General features: G+C 38.7%; 1 protein-coding gene across 1 annotated transcript in view; it reads left to right on the top strand.

Annotated features, from left to right (window-relative positions):
* Positions 1–23,723, top strand: part of LOC124805755 — a 100,474-nt gene that overhangs the window by 5,326 nt on the left and 71,425 nt on the right. Inside the window, exons 2-3 of the mRNA XM_047266326.1 lie at positions 6,913–7,074; positions 22,748–22,906. Of these exons, the coding sequence (XP_047122282.1) occupies positions 6,913–7,074; positions 22,748–22,906 (321 nt within the window). The remainder of the gene's footprint in view (positions 1–6,912; positions 7,075–22,747; positions 22,907–23,723) is intronic.

Raw genomic sequence — 23,723 nt, 5'->3', positions numbered from 1 at the left:
TTGTTTCGTCTTCGGTCCAATGCACCCGTCTATGCGATTGAGTCCCGCCTTCGGTCCGTTGCAGTTCCAGGTTCCACTGGGGTTCCAGCTGTTCTCTCTGCAGTTCGCTCCCGCTAGAAGCGCCCTGCTACGTTCCATGTTCGGTGCGGTGCACCTGATGCTGCATCTGGGGTTCGTTTCAGACGTCCATACATTCTGTTCATCTTTTATAGAGTTCTACTGCTGCCCCATTGCGTTTTCAGCATTTGCAGTTGCAGATCCCATGTGTTGCTGAATGGGTACACTGTGTCACGATTCATCAAGTTACTCGTCCCCTGTATCTCTGCAGACGCTCTTATAATACTGTCCCATTATCGAAGGCTTGTGCCAGATCCCTCGTTTCATCAGAACAGAATTCGTAGACTAAGTTCCAGACCGTGCTCACAATGTAATGGCTGACTTAGTTGCCTGTCTAAGTCGGGTGTGCCTCTGATGTCCACTGTTGGCCAATGTACAGCATGCCACATTGGCAAGATACATAATAAATTCCCGGTTTTCGTAGTCCGAGGTTGGTTCACATTTCCCAGTACCCCTCTTGTTTTGGTAGGTGGACTTAACACATACTTAATATCGTCCTTCCACAAGATGTTGCTGATTGTGGCAGGGTAGATACTCCACAATCTTTTCTTCAACTCACTCTTCTTCTGGATAGTGTGGCAGGGTGACTGGTTGAACGTTCTCCCGAATCTGTTTGGCAGTGCATCCATTCTTGCAGAACAGTAATCATAGATGCTCAGTTTTTGTCGCCAGGCTATCTGGATCTGACAAGGTGTGTCCTATGTGGACCAATGACTTCAGAACTCTGTTATTCTGCACTGGGTGGTGACAATTGCTGACTGGCGGGTATAAATCCATGTTTGTAGGTTTGAGGAACGCACTGGGGTCAAAGAAGCCGTCTGCTTTCCTTTTGATAACTACATTCAGCAACGGCACCTGGCCATTCGTTTGGTAAGTACCGGGTGATCAAAAAGTCAGTATAAATTTGAAAACTTAATAAACCACGGAATAATGTAGATAGAGAGATAAAAATTGACACACATGCTTGGAAGGACATGGGGTTTTATTAGAACAAAAAAAGCAAAGTTCAAAAAATGTCCGACAGATGGCGCTGGACAGCAAAACGTCAGTGACTGTGCATGACAATCTTGTATAAAACGAGCTGTAATGAGAGAGAGAAACAGATGCGCCAGCAGTCGTAGCATTTTGACGTTACCTGAAAAGGCGCTTTTAGTGAAGCTGTATTATCAGAACGGGGAATGTGCTGGTTCAGCGTTACGATCCTATCGCCATAGGAAGGGGATTCTAACGGGTAAAAGTCCGTTGACAAATGCAGCTGTGGCGAGAAAGATTTAGAAGTTCGAAGCCACGGGTTGTTTAGACGATAGACCCCGTAGTGGCCGACCGAGCCTAAGTCGTAATGCTGCTGAGACAGTTCAGGAAGAAATGGAGACTGTAGCGGGATCGTCTATGCACGGGGAAGTCAGCGCTCGTGCAGTCGCACGTCGCACCGGCATTCCATACACTACTGTTTGGTTGGCACTGAGCCGTACCCTCCGATGCTTTTTTTCTTTGGTCATCAGTCTACTGACTGGTTTGATGTGGCCCGCCACGAGTTCCTTTCCTGTGCTAACCTCTTCATCTCAGAGTAGCACTTGCAACCTACGTCCTCAATTATTTGCTTGACGTATTCCAATCTCTGTCTTCCTCTACAGTTTTTGCCCTCTACAGCTCCCTCTCGTACCATGGAAGTCATTCCCTCTTGTCTTAGCAGATGTCCTATCATCCTGTCGCTTCTCCTTATCAGTGTTTTCCACATATTTCTTTCCTCTCCGATTCTGCGTAGAACCTCCTCATTCCTTACCTTATCAGTCCACCTAATTTTCAACATTCGTCTATAGCACCACATCTCAAATGCTTCGATTCTCTTCTGTTCCGGTTTTCCCACAGTCCATGTTTCACTACCATACAATGATGTACTCCAGACGTACATCCTCAGAAATTTCTTCCTCAAATTAAGGCCGGCATTTGATATTAGTAGACTTCTCTTGGCCAGAAATGCCTTTTTTGCCATAGCGGGTCTGCTTTTGATGTCCTCCTTGCTCCGTCCGTCATTGGTTATTTTACTGCCTAGGTAGCAGAATTCCTCAACTTCATTGACATCGTGACCATCACTCCTGATGTTAAGTTTCTCGCTGTTCTCATTTCTACTACTACTCATTACCTTCGTCTTTCTCCGATTTACTCTCAAACCATACTGTGTACTCATTAGACTGTTCATTCCGTTCAGCAGATCATTTAATTCTTCTTCACTTTCACTCAGGATAGCAATGTCATCAGCGAATCGTATCATTGATATCCGTTCACCTTGTATTTTAATTCCACTCCTGAACCTTCCTTTTATTTCCATCATTGCTTCCTCGATGTACAGATTGAAGAGTAGGGGCTAAAGGCTACAGCCTTGTCTTACGCCCTTCTTAATACGAGCACTTCGTTCTTGATCGTCCACTCTTATTATTCCCTCTTGGTTGTTGTACATATTGTATATGACCCGTCTCTCCCTATAGCTTACCCCTACATTTTTCAGAATCTCGAACAGCTTGCACCATTTTATATTGTCGAACGCTTTTTCCAGGTCAACAAATACTATGAATGTGTCTTGATTTTTCTTTAGCCTTGCTCCCATTATTAGCCTTAACGTCAGAATTGCCTCTCTCCCTTTACTTTTCCTAAAGCCAAACTGATCGTCACCTAGCGCATTCTCAATTTTCTTTTCCATTCTTCTGTATATTATTCTTGTAAGCAGCTTCGATGCTTGAGCTGTTAAGCTGATTGTGCGATAATTTTCGCAGTTGTCAGCTCTTGCCGTCTTCGGAATTGTGTGGATGATGCTTTTCCGAAAGTCAGATGGTATATCGCGAGACTCATATATTCTACACACCAACGTGAATAGTCGTTTTGTTGCCACTTCCCCCAATGATTTTAGACAATTCTTATGGAATGTTATCTATCCCTTCTGCCTTATTTGACCGTAAGTCCTCCATAGCTCTTTTAAATACAGGATCCCTTATCTCCTCTAAATCGACTCCTGTTTCTTCTTCTATCACATCAGATAAATCTTCACCCTCATAAAGGCTTTCAATGTATTCTTTCCACCTATCTGCTCTCTCCTTTGCATTTAACAGTGGAATTCCCGTTGCACTCTTAATGTTACCACCGTTGCTTTTAATGTCACCAAAGGTTGTTTTGACTTTCCTGTATGCTGAGTCTGTCCTTCCGACAATCATATCTTTTTCAATGTCTTCTCATTTTCCCTGCAGCCATTTCGTCTTAGCTTCCCTGCACTTCCTATTTATTTCATTCCTCAGCGACTTGTATTTCTGTATTCCTGATTTTCCGGGAACATGTTTGTACTTCCTCCTTTCATCAATCAACTGAAGTATTTCTTCTGTTACCCATGGTTTCTTCGCAGCTACCTTCTTTGTACCCATGTTTTCCTTCCCAACTTGTGTGATGGCCCTTTTTAGAGATGTCCATTCCTCTTCAACTGTACTGCCTACTGCGCCATTCCTTATTGCTGTATCTATAGCGTTAGAGAACTTCAAACGTATCTCGTCATTCTTTAGTACTTCCGTATCCCACGTCTTTGCGTATTGATTCTTCGTGACTAATGTCTTGAACTTCAGCCTACTCTTCATCACTACTATATTGTGATCGGAGTCTATATCTGCTCCTGGGTACGCTTTACAATCCAGTATCTGATTTCGGAATCTCTGTCTGACCATGATGTAATCTAATTGAAATATTCCCGTATCTCCCGGCCTTTTCCAAGTATACCTCCTCCTCTTGTGATTCTTGAACAGGGTATTCGCTATTACTAGCTGAAACTTGTTACAGAACTCAATTAGTCTTTCTCCTCTTTCATTCCTTGTCCCAAGCCCATATTCTCCTGTAACCTTTTCTTCTACTCCTTCCCCAACAACTGCATTCCAGTCGCCCATGACTATTAGATTGTCGTCCCCCTTTACATACTGCATTAACCTTTCAATATCCTCATACACTTTCTCTATCTGTTCATCTTCAGCTTGCGACGTCGGCATGTATACCTGAATTATCGTTGTCGGTGTTGGTCTGCTGTCGATTCTGATTAGAACAACCTGATCACTGAACTGTTCACAGTAACACACCCTCTGCCCTACCTTCCTATTCATAACGAATCCTACACCTGTTATACCATTTTCTGCTGCTGTTGATATTACCCGATACTCATCTGACCTTAAATCCTTGTCTTCCTTCCACTTCACTTCACTGACCCCTACTATATCTAGATTGAGCCTTTGCATTTCCCTTTTCAGATTTTCTAGTTTCCCTACCACGTTCAAGCTTCTGACATTCCACGCCCCGACTATTAGAACGTTATCCTTTCGTAGATTATTTAATCTTTTTCTCATGGTAACCTCCCCCTTGGCAGTCCCCTCCCGGAGATCCGAATGGGGGGCTATTCCGGAATCTTTTGCCAATGGAGAGATCATCATGACACTTCTTCAATTACAGGCCACATGTTCTGTGGATACACGTTACGTGTGTTTAATGCAGTGGTTTCCATTGCCTTCTGCATCCTCATGTCGTTGATCATTGCTGATTCTTCCGCCATTAGGGACAATTTCCCACCCCTAGGACAAGAGAGTACCCTGAACCTCTATCCGCTCCTCCGCCCACTTTGACAAGGCCGTTGGCAGAATGAGGCTGACTTCTTATGCCGGAAGTCTTCGGCCGCCAATGCTGATTATTTACTTAAAAACTAGGCAGTGGCGTGGATCGAACCCGGGCCCGGAGACGTTTTTGATTATGAATCAAAGAGGCTACCCCTAGACCACGGGTATATATATATATATATATATATATATATATATATATATATATATATATTTTTCTATCCGCACAAAATCCATCGATATCATGAACTGTTGCCTGGCGATTTCGTGAAGCGGAGGGCATTTGCGGTGTGAGCGTTTCAAAAGATGGCGGAAGATAACGATTGGTTGAGTAACGTGTTGTGGACCGACGAAGCTCATTTCACGCTCCGAGGGTCTGTTAACGCCCACAACTGCAGAATTTGGGCTACCGAAAATCCTAGAACTGTCGTGGAAACTCCATGGCACGACGAGAAAGTCACGGTATGGGTTGGATTTACCACATCTACCGTTATCGGGCCTTTTTTCTTCGAGGAAATGCGCGATTCTGGTTTTGTAACTGCTAACATGACGGGTGAGAGGTACGCCGATATGTTACAGAGTCGCGTCATCTCCAGCCTGGCTGATAAACACCTGCTGGAACGCACGATGTTTATGCAGGATGACGCGCCACCCCATATTGCTAGACGCGTGAAAGATCTCTTGCGCACGTCGCTTGGTGATGATCGTATGCTCAGCCGCCACTTTCGTCATGATTGGCCTCCCAGGTCCCCAGACCTCAGTCCGTGCGATTATTGGCTTTGGGGTTACCTGAAGTCGCAAGTATATCGTGATCGACCAACATCTCTAGGGATGCTGAAAGACAACATCCGACGCCAATGCCTCGCCATAACTCTGGACATGCTTTACAGTTCTGTTCACAACATTATTTGTCGACTACAGCTATTTTTGAGGAATGATGGTGGGCATATTGAGCATTTTCTGTAAAGAACATCATCTTTGCTTTGTCTTACTTTGTTATGCTAATTATTGCTATTCTGATGAGATGAAGCACCATCTGTCGGACATTTTTTGAACTTTAGTATTGTTTTGGTTCTAATAAAAGCCCATGTCATTCCAAGCATATATGTCAATTTGTACCTCTCTATCTACATTATTCTGTGATTTATTCAGTTTTCAAATTTGTACTGACTTTTTAATCACCCGGTACATCCAGCAAAGGCAACTGGCCGTACTTTTCCAGTGGCAGGATCAGCTTAATACTCGTATTTGACTGGAATGAATTCACATGTTCCAGAAACTAATAGAGCGGATCGATACTAACTATTATCGGTAACTCTGTACATGAAACCAAATTTATATAGTTTTACCGTCATGATCATTATCGTGAGAGAACTTCTTGACATATCAAAACTGTGTGATGCATTTGGAATCTTTTCCCAAAACATTTGCTTTCGGGACCCATAATTTTCCCTCATGGCTTCACTTCTCCTAGTAGGCCTACTTCTCAGTTTACAAACTACACACGGACTTCGTGTGGCACTCCTGAAGGAAACGGTATCGTGGGGAACGGGGTGTCTCACAGCTCTGCGGTTGTTTGAACGATGAATGTTTCTCTGTGGACCTAGTAAGTGCAGCTTTGAAACATCCTGAGAGATGAAAATTATGTGCCGGACCAGGAACTCAAACTCAGTACCCAGAATTTCATGGGCAATACCTCATACCTTATAATGATAGATTCATTCTGGGCTCTCGGAATTTTAATAACAACAATTTATGGCGAGCACAATTTGAATACGTCGTTCGGTACCGTAGTTCGTTGAATATTTGACTGACGAAATGACTGCTGAGATTACAAGGATTTGCATTGGTCTGTTATGAACATTACTGACCATATCCGTACATTCAGCTATGCATATTTCTTTTGCTCATGAATCGAAGCAGTCTTTCTGCAGTTATGGAGTGCAGGCATGCACGAACTGATAAACTCTTAAATAAACCTATGGTTATTCAAGTTGGGATAAATGTTCTAAAAATAACCGATTTTTACGCTATGTAAGAATTCCATTTATGAATTTTAATTGCTGAATTTTCGTATAGCCAGTTTGAGGAAACTTTTCAATTTTCCTTGGTGCTCCAGTGAAGCGCTCTTGTAATGTGTGTGTTTTTTTCTGCTTGGCAGGGTCCGTACACTGTGGACATGTTAGAGCTTAGCGCCTGCGACGATGGGGAATACCCAGGCATTTTGGTTAACATTTCCCAGACCGTGGACGAAGAAACCAATGAACCCACATACACAGGAGCCATCACTTTGCACTACGACATTTTTGCGGACGACTTCGAGGTGAGTGTTCAGCGGCAGCTCGCCTCGTTCATGCGTTCTCCGCGTTGTATTCGTCAGCTCTGGAACAAACCAGGTATGTGAGAGGTGACGCCCGCGTTGCTTGCCAGCGATGCCTGGCTTGTGAGACGATCCGGGCTTCTACATACTGGGGAACCGAGCTCTGGAGTACACGTCTTTTTTGGTACAAAGGGTGAGTCAGCTAATCAGTTCACCTGGAATATTTTCAGAACCGTGTAATGTACGGTAATACTGTTTACACCTGTATTAACTGCGAGACAGTATACAATATACGACACATTTCTTTTTCATAGCTACATTAATTAAAAAGGCATGGGCATTACCTCCTCTTTTTAAAATGGACCTGTGGTAATTTCTGCTGACAGCATTGTAGATCTAAAAGAGACAGCTCATTGGCGTTTCACGTTTCATAAACCGTAGACTTATTTCAGTACCAATTTTTCAAACATAGGAATTGCCTCTTTTGCTCCTGAGATGGGTTACTGTCATGTGCAGAATATATCGATTGTACACCGGATTACGGAAATGCTTCTTGTCGTATAGTGAGAAATCAACCTATTTCAGTATAGCACCCAGGAGCACAGATGAAATGTAGCTTTCATTCTGTCCATATCGTGTATGTGTGTCGAGTACTGGCTATATCGAAAAAATACATTTCTTTCACAATACAAGAAAAACCTGATACCTAAATTCTTCACAGAGATTGTAGAAGCCACTTGAAGAGAGCAACTGACCTGTACTGAGAAAGGTTTATTGGAGATTAAGTGATTGGGTTACCCTCTTCGAAACTTTGAACGTTGCACGGGTGGAAGACAGGAAGCGGAAGGATATATACAACTTGTACAGAAATCAGATGGCAGGTGTAAGAGTCGAGGGGGGTGAAAGGGAAGGAGAAGTGAGTGGGATAGTGTTGTAGCCTATCCTCACTGTTATTCAATCTCTACATTGAGCAAACAGTAAAAGAAACCAAAGAAAAATGTAGAGAAGTAATTAAAGTGCAGGGAGAACAAACAAAAACTTTGAGATTTGCCAATGACGTTGTAATTATGTGACAGACAGCAAAGGACTTTTAAGAGCAGTTGAACGGAATGGACGGTGTATTGAAAGGAGGAGCCGGCCGTTGTGGTCAAGCGGTTCCAGGCACTTCAGTCCGGAACCGCGCGACTACTACGGTCGCAGGTTCGAATCATACCTTGGGCATGCATGTGTGTGATGTCTTTAGGTTAGTTAGGTTTAAGTAGTTCTAAGTTCTAGGGTACTGATGAGCTTAGATGCTAAGTCCCATAGTGCTCAGAGCCATTTGAACCATTTGAAAGGAGGATATAAGATGAATATCAACAAAAGGAAGAAAAAGATAATGGAATGTAGATAAATTAAATCAAATAACAGTGGAGGAATTAGATTAGGAAATAAGACACTGAAAATAGTAGTTAAGTTTTGCTATTTGGGGTGACGAACTAACTAGGTATGATATAAAATGTAAACTGGTAATGACAAGAAAAACGTTTCTGCAAATGAGAAATTTGTTAATGTCTAATATCAATTTAAGAGTTATAAAGTCTTTTTATGTAGGTGTTTGTCTGGAATGTTGCCTTGTGTGAATGTGAAACATGAACAATTAGCAGTTCAGATAAGAAAAGAGTAGGATCTTTTGGAATGTGGTGCTACAGAAGGAAGCTAAATACTGGATGGGTACATCATGTAACCAATGAGGAGGCCACAGTGCCAGAGTGTAAACTCCTGCCCTGCTAACTGAGCACCTTTATGGCTCCACTAGTGGGATTTAAAAGGCAACTGGCTGCAAGCTGTGAAAGCTGATAGCCATAACACACCTCATCACTTGAGAACTCTCGGTCCACTCATCATACAGCTGCTGCCATCTGTGAATGACTTAAGCATTTCATATTACATTTTACAATTATGTTTTAAATTTATATAGAATTTTCGTTCCAACGCCTCTGAAACAAGTCCAGTCCAGTTCACAATGAGCAGTCCCCAGCTCGTGGTCGTGCGGTAGCCTTCTCGCTTCCCGCGCCCGGGTTCCCGGCTTCGATTCCCGGCGGGGTCAGGGATTTTCTCTGCCTCGTGATGACTGGGTGTTGTGTGATGTCCTTTGGTTAGTTAGGTTTAAGTAGTTCTAAGTTCTAGGGGACTGATGACCATAGATGTTAAGTCCCATAGTGCTCAGAGCCATTTTCACAATGAGCAGTTGCTGATACAGGTAATACTATGTACACCATTGATAGCCACAGCGTGCCAAACTGCACGTGGCCTAGAAGTGCGTGCTTCTTGTGCGCCAAAACTCGGCGTGCCTCGGCTTTGTTCGGTCCTTCTCGGAAGTACCCACTACTAAACGACATTTCTTTTACCATCAAGATGTGGCACTTTTCGGTCAGCATAACTCTCTTCAGTTCGGCAAATTCATGGAGTCAGCACCGTTTACTCAATGCTGTTTGTTCGTTGCATGAGGGACATTAACAGGTCGTGGGATCGCTTGTACTAAAAGAGACAGTCAAACGATCTATTGCCATAAGCATTAAAAACTGAATGGAAATTACAGACGAGAGGGATGAGAATTCTTAGTATCTATTATGCAGTTCCATAATCGGCGATTACTCCAAAATTTTCTGCGAAACATTACAACAACACGTAGAAAGTATCGAAAGAGTTAGTTGACAATGAAAGAACAAGGAATTACAAGGATCGACAGACAGGTTTCATGTTTGTGCACATCAAGAAGCACTCTGTGATAAATTTGTAGGTAGGAATAGTAAATTTTTTGAAATCGCACTCGTTATTGCACTGTTGGTTGCAAGAGTTTTCGACGGAACTGAACAGAGTATGGACACTTTATACCGTACTAAAAAGTACGTTGCTCAAGTCACAGGGCATGGCTGGAACATTTTTCGATTTGAAACCGTTTTTATGGAATATATGAAGGAAAAATGAGTGTTACGAAAGAAAACTATAACATCCGGAAAGGATTGCCGACCTTGCATTTTAAGTGGACGTGACTGCACAATGTCCACAGTAAGACACTGCAACGTGAAAAATAACCTGTACTTGATTTCATGGGGATGTATTTAAAAAGAAAATCGCATTGCAGTGCATTGTAGAGGGAAAGAATACTGACAAAACCGACATCGTACAGCCCTCTAAGTTAAGCGACATTATAAAATGTGTGAGGTTTGAAAAATTCTTTGTGGCCTTAAAAGTATTGGAAGGACAGTTTTCTAAACGTTTTGAGGAATTTGCCATCCCACATCTGATTTCGAGCCATTTCAGTTGAAATGGAACCTGGTCATATCCAGAAGTAACTAATTGATACGCAATGTAATTCCTGTTTTAAAGGCAATTCCTTTAATGTGAAAACTATACAGGATGTGTACATTGTTTTCCTCAGGTAGGGTGTCTGCATCCCCATATTGAACGTGCAAATGTGTTACAACTACAGTACTTTGACCAACATATGTGTGAAAGATCTCTTTCCAATTATCAAACTAAATACCTCACGGTTACGTGAAACCACAGTGTGAAACTCTGAGAAATTATCTGCATTTCTCGATATGCTAAAAGTCTTCCGCCAAAAATAATTAAATAACATTGAAAATCTTTTTTGTTTGTGACGTACGATACTGAGAAATGTGAGATATAAAATGAAGTCGTTTGCTGTATGATTTAATCGCTATTTAAATGCAGTGTGTTCGCGGTTTCCCCCTCTTCACGCTAAGACAGTATGGAGTGGTGGTGTGGCAAATGTACAGCCCAGCTGAGCGCTAGTAGTTACAAAGCGTAGGCTCTAGCTCAGTTGTAGCTCACTAGTTTACTCGTAACTCCTGAACTGGCTCACTAGAACTTACCTAGAACCTACACTTTCCAGCTACCATAATCCAATTTTCAGGTCTAACTCACATCATTTCATAAAAAACTCAATTATGTATTATATTACTGAAAAAATTATTAAATATGAATATTTTTGAATGAAGTTCACCAATTCTTAAATAATTAGTTTTGTTCATACAAAAGGTGAATGTAAGAAAGCAAGTTTAATATGTTTTTATAAAAGATGAATGTTTAAAAAATGAATTACGGTCAGTGTAAGATGTCTATTCTGTACCTAACATTTCCCTAATTTCTTCCTTCTCGAGCAGCCATAAGATTTTTATCAACTGGCGATTGTAAATTTTTTTGAGAGAATGCTAAATTAGAGTTCTACCACAGTCACTTTGATTTTAGGGTAATATTTTTTAAATTATTTACTAATCAAACAATACCCATCTCTTAGATATTTATCTTTATTAAATTAGTTAATATTCTTTTTCTCTAGAATGTCACCATACTATTTAGCTGTTTCGGATTGTCTAGTTAAAGATTATAAAATTTAATAGGAAAAAAATTTAAATAATCTGCCCAGAGTGAACTCCAGATCACGAAGTTCATTATTTCTGTTTTTAAGTTCCTTCATTCCTTTATATTTCATTTTCAACTGTTTGTTTTCAATTAACTGAAAATACCAATCAGAAATTGATTTAGAATATGTATGTGGCAAAATAATCTTAAACTCATTATCAAACTCCATAGAAGTTTTTTCCCCATGATCTCTAACTCCATTAGTTGTTTTCATTTCTTTCAAGAAACTTACTTGGTTGAGCTTCATGACTAGAGTCTCCATTTATAAAGAAAAAGTTTTATTACATTCTTTTATAAGCTCTAATATCGATATGCTATGTGTCTACTTTATTTTCCAACACATATCTTTTACCATAATGAAGGCACAACACTGTCTTGTTTATTCAACTGTGTATATTTCCTGTTTTTCCTTTCAATCATATTAATTTTCCTTTAGTGTTCTCTATCGTAAAACAAACTATTGTTATAATCTTCTAACCTTATTCTATTTTTAACAGCATGTTTCCAAACAACTTTAGATTTTTTCTGTTTTGTCTCTGACTATATAAGGATACATTTTTGCTCTCAAACGACAAAATACTTCCATTATTTTTCCAATGCATTCATCTTTCATTTTTCCTTCAACTTTATTCCTAACTATTGGTATACCATAAATATTATTTTCATGTTAATCACTGCTAATAAATTTATCACTCATCGATTTCATATCTTTATAAAAATCTTGAGTTTGTATATTATAGATATAACTGTCCATATCTCTACAACACAACTCAATGCTTTCTACATACTTTAGATTCATTATTCTATAGGGAAAAATCATTCATCAGTTCTTTTGATAAATTAAATATACTCATCCTAACATTGATGGTTTTTGTCTTAATTCATATGGCTAGCAGAAAGATTTTCATTAAATATAGTACTTGCTTTGATGATTGGCTTTGCTATTATTAATCACATTTTTCTCCATCTGACACCAATTTCATATTCACTCTATTTCTTATGTTTTCCATTGTCTTGACAAAGACTGAATTACTCACATGCTTATAGAAATATTTTTCAAAATCATTTTTGGCTTTAGTTCTTATTTCTCAATTTAAATCTATATAGTTGTTCAACCCATCCAATTGTTAAAATTTTAAAACTGGACGTATATTTTTTAATTTCATTCCTAGAGACAGATGCTGTTTAAGATTTCTACAATAAATTACATATATTTTTATCATTGAGAGAAGTCAACAACTTGCTTTCTTTAGTTCCAGTGAGAGCTGAAACAGTTGTAGGACTGTATTCCAGCACAATTTTGTTTTTAGGAGGCAATGGTAAATCTTTATGTACCTGATCTAATTTTTTTGGATATACTAAGTCTACTTTATAAATATATCCAAATTTTGGAATATCAGATATTTCACTCACTTTTGTATGATCAATATTATTTGCTTCTTCCCATTCAAATCCACTGTATAGTAAATATTGCCTTATTGCATAGTAATGTAAATTATTTCCATCTAAATGTGTAGATAATATGTTATCTTTTTACTATGAAAATCTTTCATATATTTATTGTTTGTTTTGATGTATTTTCTACACTGCTGCGATAATCTACCTCTTATTCCTTTTTGAACCATTAAAATCATATTATAATAATGTAATAAATCAATTGGCTCTCTAGTCGATTTCAACATTGCATCCCAAGATAATCCTAGGTTAGTAAAATAACAAGATGGATCCAAATCATATACTTTTAACAATTTCTTGAAAAATTTTCAAGTACATCAGACGTTAAGAATACATCAGTCTTAAGATATGGATGGGAAATGAAGTCGCATGCTTCTTGACAGAGCATAGGGCAACGATGCGGGAGACCAACACTGTTGTACTACGCAAGCTCCTAACACCTAGTCACCTCGGGGCAGGTGAAAATTTGTGATCTCGCCAGGAATCGAAACCAGGACCCCGTGATCAGAAAGCAAGAATGCTACCATGAGACCAAAAGCTGGAGATAATTTAATGATTGAGTCGAGATTTTTTAATATTAGATTTTTCTCAAACTAGTATTACATGTTTTTAATTTTCATCAGTTATTTCAAAGTCATTCAGTTTACTGTAAAAATCTACCATTGCTGGTAAGTGTGCCCATTCAAATTTTTTCCAAGAATCCATGTACTCCTATGGATATACACTTTTTCTGATAACTAATTCGAATAACTCTTCAGGAGAAATGTTTTAATGGTTATCATTTCAGCTCTCTTCATATTTGATGAAAGTCTGTCAGGAGAAGAAGCCATAAATTTAAATGTGTCAATAAATGTCATTTTCAAATTTTCTCTCATGTTAGCAAAATTAATTCATCTGTATTTGTTGTTCGATATTCAATCTATTCCTTTTTCATCATAACTAAGTTCTTTCACAAGCAGATTCAAATCATATCCTGGTTAATTGTGTGTATTAATTGGTACAAATCTTAGATATTTTAAATGTAAATTACATTTATTACATAATGGATTATATATTTTCCAGTCATAAGATCATGATGATGAACCTTTTTATTTTTTGGTGTATAATGACAGTGGCAAAATGTATGTGTTTTTGATGTTGCATATCTTGATTGTTCTTCAGGACTTAATGATTTCATTTCTTTAACTTCAAAATAATTCTTACAATTTCTGCAATATTTCATATATTTCTTATTACAATTTGGCCTTCTTTAAGCAACAGGATCTTTACAATCTCTATTTATATATTTAATATAATAAAATAATCTGCTTGATCCCATGTTTGACATTTCATTGTATATTAATTTTCTGGATTCGGTTGACACTTGTCCATTTTCAATAGTTAACATTCATAATCAGTATAAATAATAAATTAAACTTTCTGTATATATTAATAATTTTTATAACTTTTATGGGAATATTTCTGTGGCTTTTCTACTTTTAATGGTTTGTTAACTAATAAGCTTGATATGTGGTTATTTAATTCTTATTTATTAGAGAAATGGAAGAAATAGAAATCACAAATAAATTTTACTTCTTCATGTTTATTAATTTGACCTGAAACAAGCCGAGATAAAATTTTTATACAACGATAGTGTGAATAAACTTCTTCCTTGAAGTAAAGAAGATTTAAATGTTTATCTTTCTTAACTTTCATAATTTTTAATGGGAGCACTTGATATTTTTCATCAAACGAATAGACATCAATAAATACATTCATTTTGTTTCAAATTTTTGGAATATTATCAATCAACATTTTCAGTTTTGCAGTCGAGATCAATACCAACATTTTTATTTTTTGTTACTCTTTCTGAATTTTTATCTAGAGGATATAAGCAGATTCTTTAGACCACAGAAATCACATTTGATCTTTTTTTCATTAGTTATTATGATGGATCTGTGTGACTCTCACATTAATATGTGGTTTAGTGATTTAATTATCAAATTGTGTTAGAATACTTCCATATTCAGGTTTTGTTACATATATTTATCAGATTGTGTTAGAATACTTGCATATTCAGGTTTTGTTAGGTATTATTTTTCTATGTATTGTTTAATAAGAGCATCAGATCTTTTATATCTACTATTCTTCTGCCTCTAAACTCAATATACCATTTAGTTGCTTTAAAAATGTTATGTAATTCTTTATGAAATTGTTTAATTAAAGGTTCTGTTTTTGGATCAATTTTTACTTCTAATGGATTTCTAATGTTTTCTGCATTTATCTGACCATTAATTGTGTGACCTTTAGGCTGTGTTTTATCTCCAAATATGCCCATTTATTAAATTCAAAATATCATTAAACTTATAATTCATGCATAAGAATTTCAAAACAAATAAACACAAACGACCACAAATTACTTCATTGAAGTCTCCTATTCTCTCAGTATTGTAGTAGAAGTCATTTTCCCAAATAATTGTTTAGTTGCTATGGGATATTACCAGTAAATGAATCAAAAATAAATTTTATACCTTTATTCTTATAATAATAAATCCAGTGGATACCAAAGTGATTAGATGTACCTACATTAACTATGCTAAATCCTAAATTTTTTGGTTCATTGTGTAGTTCATCAATCATAAAAACGCCATGAAAATATTTAATTCTCAATTGTTTAGCAAATTTTTCTATGTCATAATTTGATAATGGTTTATTATACTTTTTACTAATTTTTTGGAATTTGGTACTCCTTTTCCTTTTTTCCCCATTCCTTCATTATGCCTTTTCCATTCTCCCAATCCTGTATCAACTTTTTCTTGTTTATTACTGCAATTTCGATAGTTGTAAAACCACCAGCAAGTGAAGTAATGGTTTCTGGATATGGAACTCCAGCTGATTGTAATGGAAAAAATCCATCTTCATGTTTGTTAGTCCTTTACCTTTTTCCTTTTTTGTTAGATATTTGATAATCTTTTTCATAACAGGAATTCATAATGTATAAAGTAAATTTCTACTAGTCTTTGAATGCATTAGCTGTTGCTTTGTCTTATTTTTTGCAGCAGTCAAAATGGTTCAATACTAGGTAACTGTCCATTATTATATTTTATTTTATTTTAATTGATTTTGGTTTAGTTTTGTCACTTGGAAGCAAAGTATAATCAACTGAAAAGTTATTCATTTATGCACATTAAAAATTATAAGGATTAATAAATTTTGAATCCCTATCTATCATCATCCACACATAATCCCTTAACTAATTTTCGTTTACCATACATTATTCCTTTAACTTCAATTGCAATTTTTTTCTCCTCATGAAGCATCACTTACATGCATTCTTTCTTCACATATAATTGTAGTTCTTTATCTGCTTTGTGTCTTTTTTCTATGACCTTATTATCTCTGTAGGCAATATCACGTTTTTTACAAGCTTCATCTAATGGAATAATTCCTGAATCCCCATGTGTAAGTCTTTCTTAAAGCTTAATGAAACATCAACTGTATTTATATCCTTGTAGATTCATCTCTGGCATTGGTAAATTATCTAAAGCCCAATCTACTAAACTTCTTCGAAGTTTTTCACTTTATTCATTCCATGTCAATCTGGGAGAAAGTGTTAGGCTACCACTGATTGTTGGGCTGCGGTAGTTGGATATTCAGTTACTGTCGCAGACAGATTGAGGTAACACTAAACACAGGTTAAACATTCTAGAATTCACTCAGTCCAGAGTTATACAACAGTCCATTGCTATAACAGACCACCTAACTGACCCCTGAAATACCAACAAGGTTCGTAGGCAGCAGCAGCATATCTCTTGAGAAACCGGAAAAAGAGAAGTCAGACAAAAAAAAAAAACAAAAAAACAAACAAGAAGGCATTATCTGAATAGGACGTCAATCGATGTCACATACATATACAAATAACCAAATGATTCCAATTTTAGAAAAATTTGTTGATTTATACAACACAAAGAGCTTCACAAATGAAGCAAGTCAATAATGCATTGGTCCGCCTGTGGACCTTCTGCAGGCAGTTATTTAGCTTCCCATTCACTGATACGTTTGTTGGATGTCCTCCTGAGGGATATCGCTTTAAATTGTCCAAATGACGCGGTAGATCGTCAAAATCCCAAGGTGGTTTCAGGGCCATGCTCATAATGTTGTAAACGTTCTTTGTTGGGGAAAGATCTAGCAACCTTGACGGCTAAAATAGGGTTTATCAAGCATGAATAGTAGCTATAGAAGCTCTCGCCATGAGGGGGCGGGGATTACCTTACTGAAATATAAGCCCTGTATAGCTTACCAGATGGGCAACAAAACAGGGCGTGAATTATCGTAGACGTACCGTTTTACTATAAGCATGTCGCAAATGACAACCAAACGGGTCTTACTATGAAAGGAGTGGCACCTCAGACCATCATGCCATATTGTCGGACCATATCATAGGCGACAATCAGGTTGGCATCCTAACCCTGTCCAGGGAGTCTCCAGACAAGTCGTCGCTAGTTATCTGGCTCTGCACAGCTCATGTGATCCGTTCTTCAAGTTGACCTACTGTGCCATAAAAGGTTTCACAGAGGAAATCTATTACTGAAGACAATTCTGCTCCAGTCACTGAAATACCAGGCCGAAGAGGTCCCTGGAGTAACTCCACACAGTAGAGGGATACCAGCCTTACTGTCGCGCTCCATATGACCCGACAACCGGGAGTGATGGTCTAGTATGTCATTTGTTTTCATAGCAGGACCTCTTCGGTTGTCATGCGTGGTACTATTACAGCGCAGCAGTACGTCGACGACTTTTTACGTCCTGTTTTGTCGCTCTTCATGGCAAGTTATCCAGTGCCTACATATTAACAAGATAACGCCCACTTGCACAAAGTGAGGGTATCTACTTCTTGTCTTAGTGCTTGCAAGACCCTACCTTGCCCAGCAAGATAGTCGGATCTCTCCTCAAATGAGAACGTCTGGAGCATTACGTTCAAGGCCCTCCAACCGAGTCACGATTTTGACAATTTAAAGCGTTAGTAGAACAGAATTTGGCACTATGTCCCTCAGGAGGACTTGTGAAATAGAAATCATATGTTTTTCTATACATGTGCATCACATCTACCGATTTCCCTCCCTTTCGAATAATTCCTTCATGGTACCTAGTGAGTCCATTCAAACTTCTTACATGTATCCATTTCAGTCTATAAAGAACCACTGTGTGCTTAAGAACCTCCTGTCTCTCAAAGCTGAGGGATTCGGTTGGGGGTGTAAGAGAAGCATAATTAACAACTTATGAATAGCCAGATTATATTCATCCAGTATTTGAGAAGGAGGGGGGGGGAGACAGTGACTTTAAACAAACATTGTACATACTTTTAAAACTTTTCGAGACGTTTTATCGCTCATTCGTCCACCAAAAGCCGATGAAAGGAAAGAAGTTTATCATGTACTACTTTTTTGTCATTTATGCAGTAACACTACTTCACCTGGCATGAGCTTTTAATTTATTGTTTCTTGACCAACAACTCTATTGGCAACGAATTTTGCAGACAGTATTAACATGTACCACTAAATATAACTGCAAAATATGTACAACACATAGTTCAGGAGATATGAAGTCATAAACACTGAGAAGAGTAAAAAATTGTCGCATCATGCTGACAAATTGATTTGTTACTGCTTTAGTATTGACTCGATTCGCAACACGTTTCACATACAGCGTCCACAAGTACCACAGGACGTATCTGGAAAATGATGTCGTTGTCCGACACACTGTTCTGAAAATGTCACGCCATAAACATTGAGCTGCATTCAAATGAAATTGCAGGGTAAAGTTCGCTAGCGATATGAGTGAAATATATGCTTAAATATGTAAGTGCTTCGCAGAGGGTTCATCGAACCACAATCATACTATCTCCCTACCATTCCACTCCCGAAGAGCGCGCGGGAAAAACGAACACCTAAACCTTTCTGTTCGAGCTCTGATTTCTCTTATTTTATTTTGATGATCATTCCTACCTATGTAGGTTGGGCTCAACAAAATATTTTCGCATACGGAAGAGAAAGTTGGTGACTGAAACTTCGTAAATAGATCTCGCCGCGACGAAAAACGTCTTTGCTTTATCATATCTGCCACACTCTCTCCCCTATTACGTGATAATACAAAACGAGCTGCCATTTTTTGCACCCTTTCGATGTCCTCCGTCAATCCCACCTGGTAAGGATCCCACGCCGCGCAGCAATATTCTAACAGAGGACGAACGAGTGTAGTGTAAGCTGTCTCTTTAGTGGACTTATTGCATCTTCTAAGTGCCCTGCCAATGAAACGCAACCTTTGGCTCGCCTTCCTCAAAATGTTATCTATGTGGTCTTTCCAACTGAAGTTGTGCGTAATTTTTACACCCAGGTACTTAGTTGAATTGACAGCCTTGAGAATTGTACTATTTATCGAGTAATCGAATTCCAACGGATTTCTTTTGGAAATCATGTGGATCACCTCACACTTTACGTTATTTAGCGTCAACTGCCACCTGCCACTCCATACAGCAATCTTTTGTAAATCGCTTTGCAACTGATACTGGTCTTCGGATCACTTTACTGGACGGTGAATTACAGCATCATCTGCGAACAACCTAAGAGAACTGCTCAGATTGTCACCCAGGTCATTTATATAGATCAGGAACAGCAGAGGTCCCAGGACGCTTCCCTGGGGAACACCTGATATAACTTCAGTTTTACTCGATGATTTGCGTCTATTACTACGAGCTGCGACCTTCCTGACAGGAAATCACGAATCCAGTCACACAACTGAGACGATACCCCATAGGCCCACAGCTTGATTAGAAGTCGCTTGTGAGGAACGGTGTCAAAAGCTTTCCGGAAATCTAGAAATACGGAATCAACTTGAGATCCCCAGTCGATAGCGGCCATTACTTCGTGCGAATAAAGAGCTAGCTGCGTTGCACAAGAAAGATGTTTTCTGAAACCATGCTGATTACGTATCAATCGTTCCCTTCGAGGTGATTCATAACGTTTGAATACAGTATATGCTCCAAAACCCTACTGCAAACCGACCTCAATGATCACTATCACTATCAGAATGGAGTATACGCAACTACAGCTTTACGATTCTACCACCATAAGAAGGCTTTCGAACTGTAAACGTCCCATCAGAAACGTCGCTGCGAAGAAAATGATCAAAATGTGAAGACGATCGTCCCCGTAACGGGCGACCAAACACAATCACGTGTTATGCAGGCTGGGGCATCCCTTATTGATACACATATGACAGACCTCTTGCTCACGCCGTTTGATGGAGATCGCGTGTTGAGTCGCTACTTCTGTCGTGCTGGGTCTCCCTGTTCCCCAAACCTCAATCCGTGTGTCCGTGTGATTATGGATTGTGGGGCTGCCTGAAGCCGCAAGTCTACAGCGATCGTCCAGCCTTGTTAGGGATGCTAGAAGACAACATCCGACGGCAGTTTCTCACCGTACTTGTTGATATATTGTACAGTACTGCTCACAACATTGTTGCTTGACTACAGGTATTGTTTATGAGTGACAGCCGACTTACTGAACATCTTTTGCATCATATGAAGCGCCATCTGTTGGTCATGCTGCGCGCTTTTTTGGTTTCAATAAAACCTCATCTCCTTTCAAGCATATGTTTCAAATACTACATACCTACATGTGTTATTCCACGAAATATTGAATTTTCAAGTGTTAATGGATCTTTTTGGTCACCTGTATGTATTAAATCTGTTAAATATGTGTCATGTAGGTATGAAGGCAAAGCTGCGGGTAAAAAGTTGCTGCTAAGTCCCTGAATTGAATCAGCCAAACTTAGTGTTTGTACAGGAATAATCTGGGGATGAAATTCAGAAATACTTGATTGGAGTGGTGATGACAACGCTCAAAGAAAAGGGAGTGGAAGAGGTGGCTAGCAAGAGAAGGGGAAGCTGGACGATGATCACAGATATGGGGGAGGACGAGATGGTCAGTGAGAAGGTGAGGAAAAATGGACAGAGGAAGGGAAGATGAGAAGATGGACAGAGAGAGGGTAATGGGGTGTTGGACAGAGAAAGGAAGAAGCAGGAGTTGGATGGAGACTGTGGGAGAAGGAGCAGGCCTGATAGAGAGCGAGATGGACAGCAAAAGGAAACAGGAAGATATGGGAAAAGAAATGGAGGAGATAATGGACAGAGAGAGGGACAGGAGGATGATGACTTAGATTGGTTGAGGAGAAGACAGAGGGGTAGGAGGAGCTAGAGAACAGAGGAAGAGAGACAGAGGGGATAGCAGCGTATCGATAGAGGGGGACAAGCAAATGGTCAGACAGATGGGGCAGCAGCAGCTGAACAGAGGATTGGGGGGAGGGGGGTAGAGAGGCAGAGAGAGAGAGAGAGAGAGAGAGAGAGAGAGAGAGAGAGAGACGGGAGTAGCAGTTGGATAAAGGGAGGGGCAATGGGATACGGGCACAGTGAGGTTGAAGGGAGAGATCGACAGTGACAGGGAGAAGGAGATGGACAAATAGAATGTAATAAATACGTAGCTGTGCGATTCCAGATGTTCAGCTAGTATTTTTATAAGAACATTCGTAAAGAAAAATCATGTTCTATATTGGGAACTTAAACATCTCTCATATAGTGATGCTGAGGTGCCTCCATGTGAAATGGTGAAGGCTGACATAAATAAATAATTATATAATTATAAGTAGAACTGTGTGAGAAGGCTTAGCGAAACATGTATTGAAGGACTCAAAAGAAATTTGTAAAATATATTCTGCAAAATACATTACGCTGACACAGTGGCAGGCTGCTTAGGCAACTGTTTCCCTGAAACGTTAACCTCATCAGTATATGAAATTGTCGCTAATCCTGAAAAAAATACGTATTGGACTGTAGAACGGTAAACATTGAAATGTCTGTAATTTTAGGACGATATTGAAGCCCTCTAATAATAAGGTATGAAGTTTTGTATGTAGTAAAAAAGAAAGAATCAAAGAAGTAACGAAATTTCCTTAAAAGTACATAGCAAATGCTATAAATTGCTTAACCGTTTCTTCTGCAATTCGAGGTACTTGCATTTTCGCAAGGATTAATATATTTGTCTGTACTACAAAATTTCTGGTATTATTACACAATAATATTTGTTAAATTGATATTATTGTCGAACAATATCGCTTAAGTTTAGTCATCTGTTTTACTTCGCTTAAACTTCTTTCTATATACCAGCTTACTCGTAATAGTGCTTACTCGTAATAGTGGACCTGTTGGATATTATTCAATGGTTTATAACACAACGCGGGAAGACAACCGTTTTCCATTTCCCAAAATTCTATATACTGCTGAAATAACGCTATCCCTCATCGCCTCCTGCAGTACGAAGTCAATAGATCTTTTTTCTTTAGGTATTATCAATTGCTGCTCTCAGTTGGCGAAGGGATTTAAATTATTGTGATGTACACTTTTACAGAGTAAAATAGGTCTTATTTGCATCTTAGAGCTGGAAATCTGGTAATTATCATTCCAACTTTATCAGTCTGATAAATGTCTAGAAATAATAGAAATTTCACAATAGTGTAAAACCTTCTTTGCATTGGTTAAAAGAATATGATCCAAATAGAAATCATTTCTTATCGCTAAGTGACAGACATAACAACATCTTGAAATCCACTACTCTCTTCTTGATTTCACACAATCTGTTGTACGTTTGGAAGTACACATGATTCCACTAAATTTTCCCGAAAACTGTCTCGTAGTGGCCTACTCTCAGAAAGTTTTCCGTTTAAGTTTCTCTGATGATGTGCTGTGGTATTGTTGCAGGTGAAGCTCACGGTATACAGGTGGGGCAGTACTGGTGGATGGTATTTAGACTACAGCCTGCAATTCGACAAACCATTCGAGTATCTGAAGTCTAACTTCCCCACGGTCTTCGAAACTGTTTTCGAGGATATAGGCCTCAAAGAGAAGCCAGTATCTCCGGCAAGTATTACAACAGTAGACTGAACTGAGAGTCTTTACACAAGCATGAGAAATATGAGGGAAGGAACATAATATTTGATAAAATGTTGCTCACGAGGCTAGTAGTGGTACTATCACATACAGAAAAGCTGCACATAATTTTATTTAATGGTGTACCTTGTGGAATTGTGCGATGACTGTAAGTAACTCCAGTATGCCACTTGAGTCAAAGATAATACAAATTATTAATCTGTTGGTGAGTAGAGGAGGAATACCAACAGAAAAAAAAACATTTTCACTGAGATATTGTTTGTACCATCTGAAGTTCGTGTAACCTGTCTTGAATTCAATGTAACGAAATCTAATCATCCATATCTTGGAAGACTAAGCAGGTCTGTAGCATATAACTTCCAGTACAACTCATTATCAATTTAAACACTTACGAATTAAGTACATTCTCTTCCAGTTATTGATTTACCCGCACGTGTTATTTCCTAGGGCACAGTCAGATCTTCTACAGCAAAAAATTGCATGTGCTGTATTTATGTAACTTCTGTGATATTCTGTTTGCTGACAATCGAGCATTAGGTTTAAAGGAGAATTTTTATTAACTTTACGAATATTGAGTTTTTTGTCTAGACTCTATTATAATACTTGTATTGTCGGAGATAACCGTTTCTGTTTCTTGCATGTATAATGACGGATCATTCAGTGCAACAAGAATAAGAGTGTACTGAATATACGTTTCTGTGGTTCACCTGAACTGAATACTAACCATTCTCCAGGTGCTGTATCGTTCAGAACATATCCTGGGTCTCTTAATGCATCAGTCCACATG

This window comes from Schistocerca piceifrons, chromosome 1, assembly GCF_021461385.2.
Source record: "Schistocerca piceifrons isolate TAMUIC-IGC-003096 chromosome 1, iqSchPice1.1, whole genome shotgun sequence".
In the NCBI taxonomy this organism is placed as follows: Eukaryota; Metazoa; Arthropoda; class Insecta; order Orthoptera; family Acrididae; genus Schistocerca; species Schistocerca piceifrons.
Note: the sequence above shows the minus strand (reverse complement) of the source record. Positions and strands in the feature narration are given on the sequence as shown.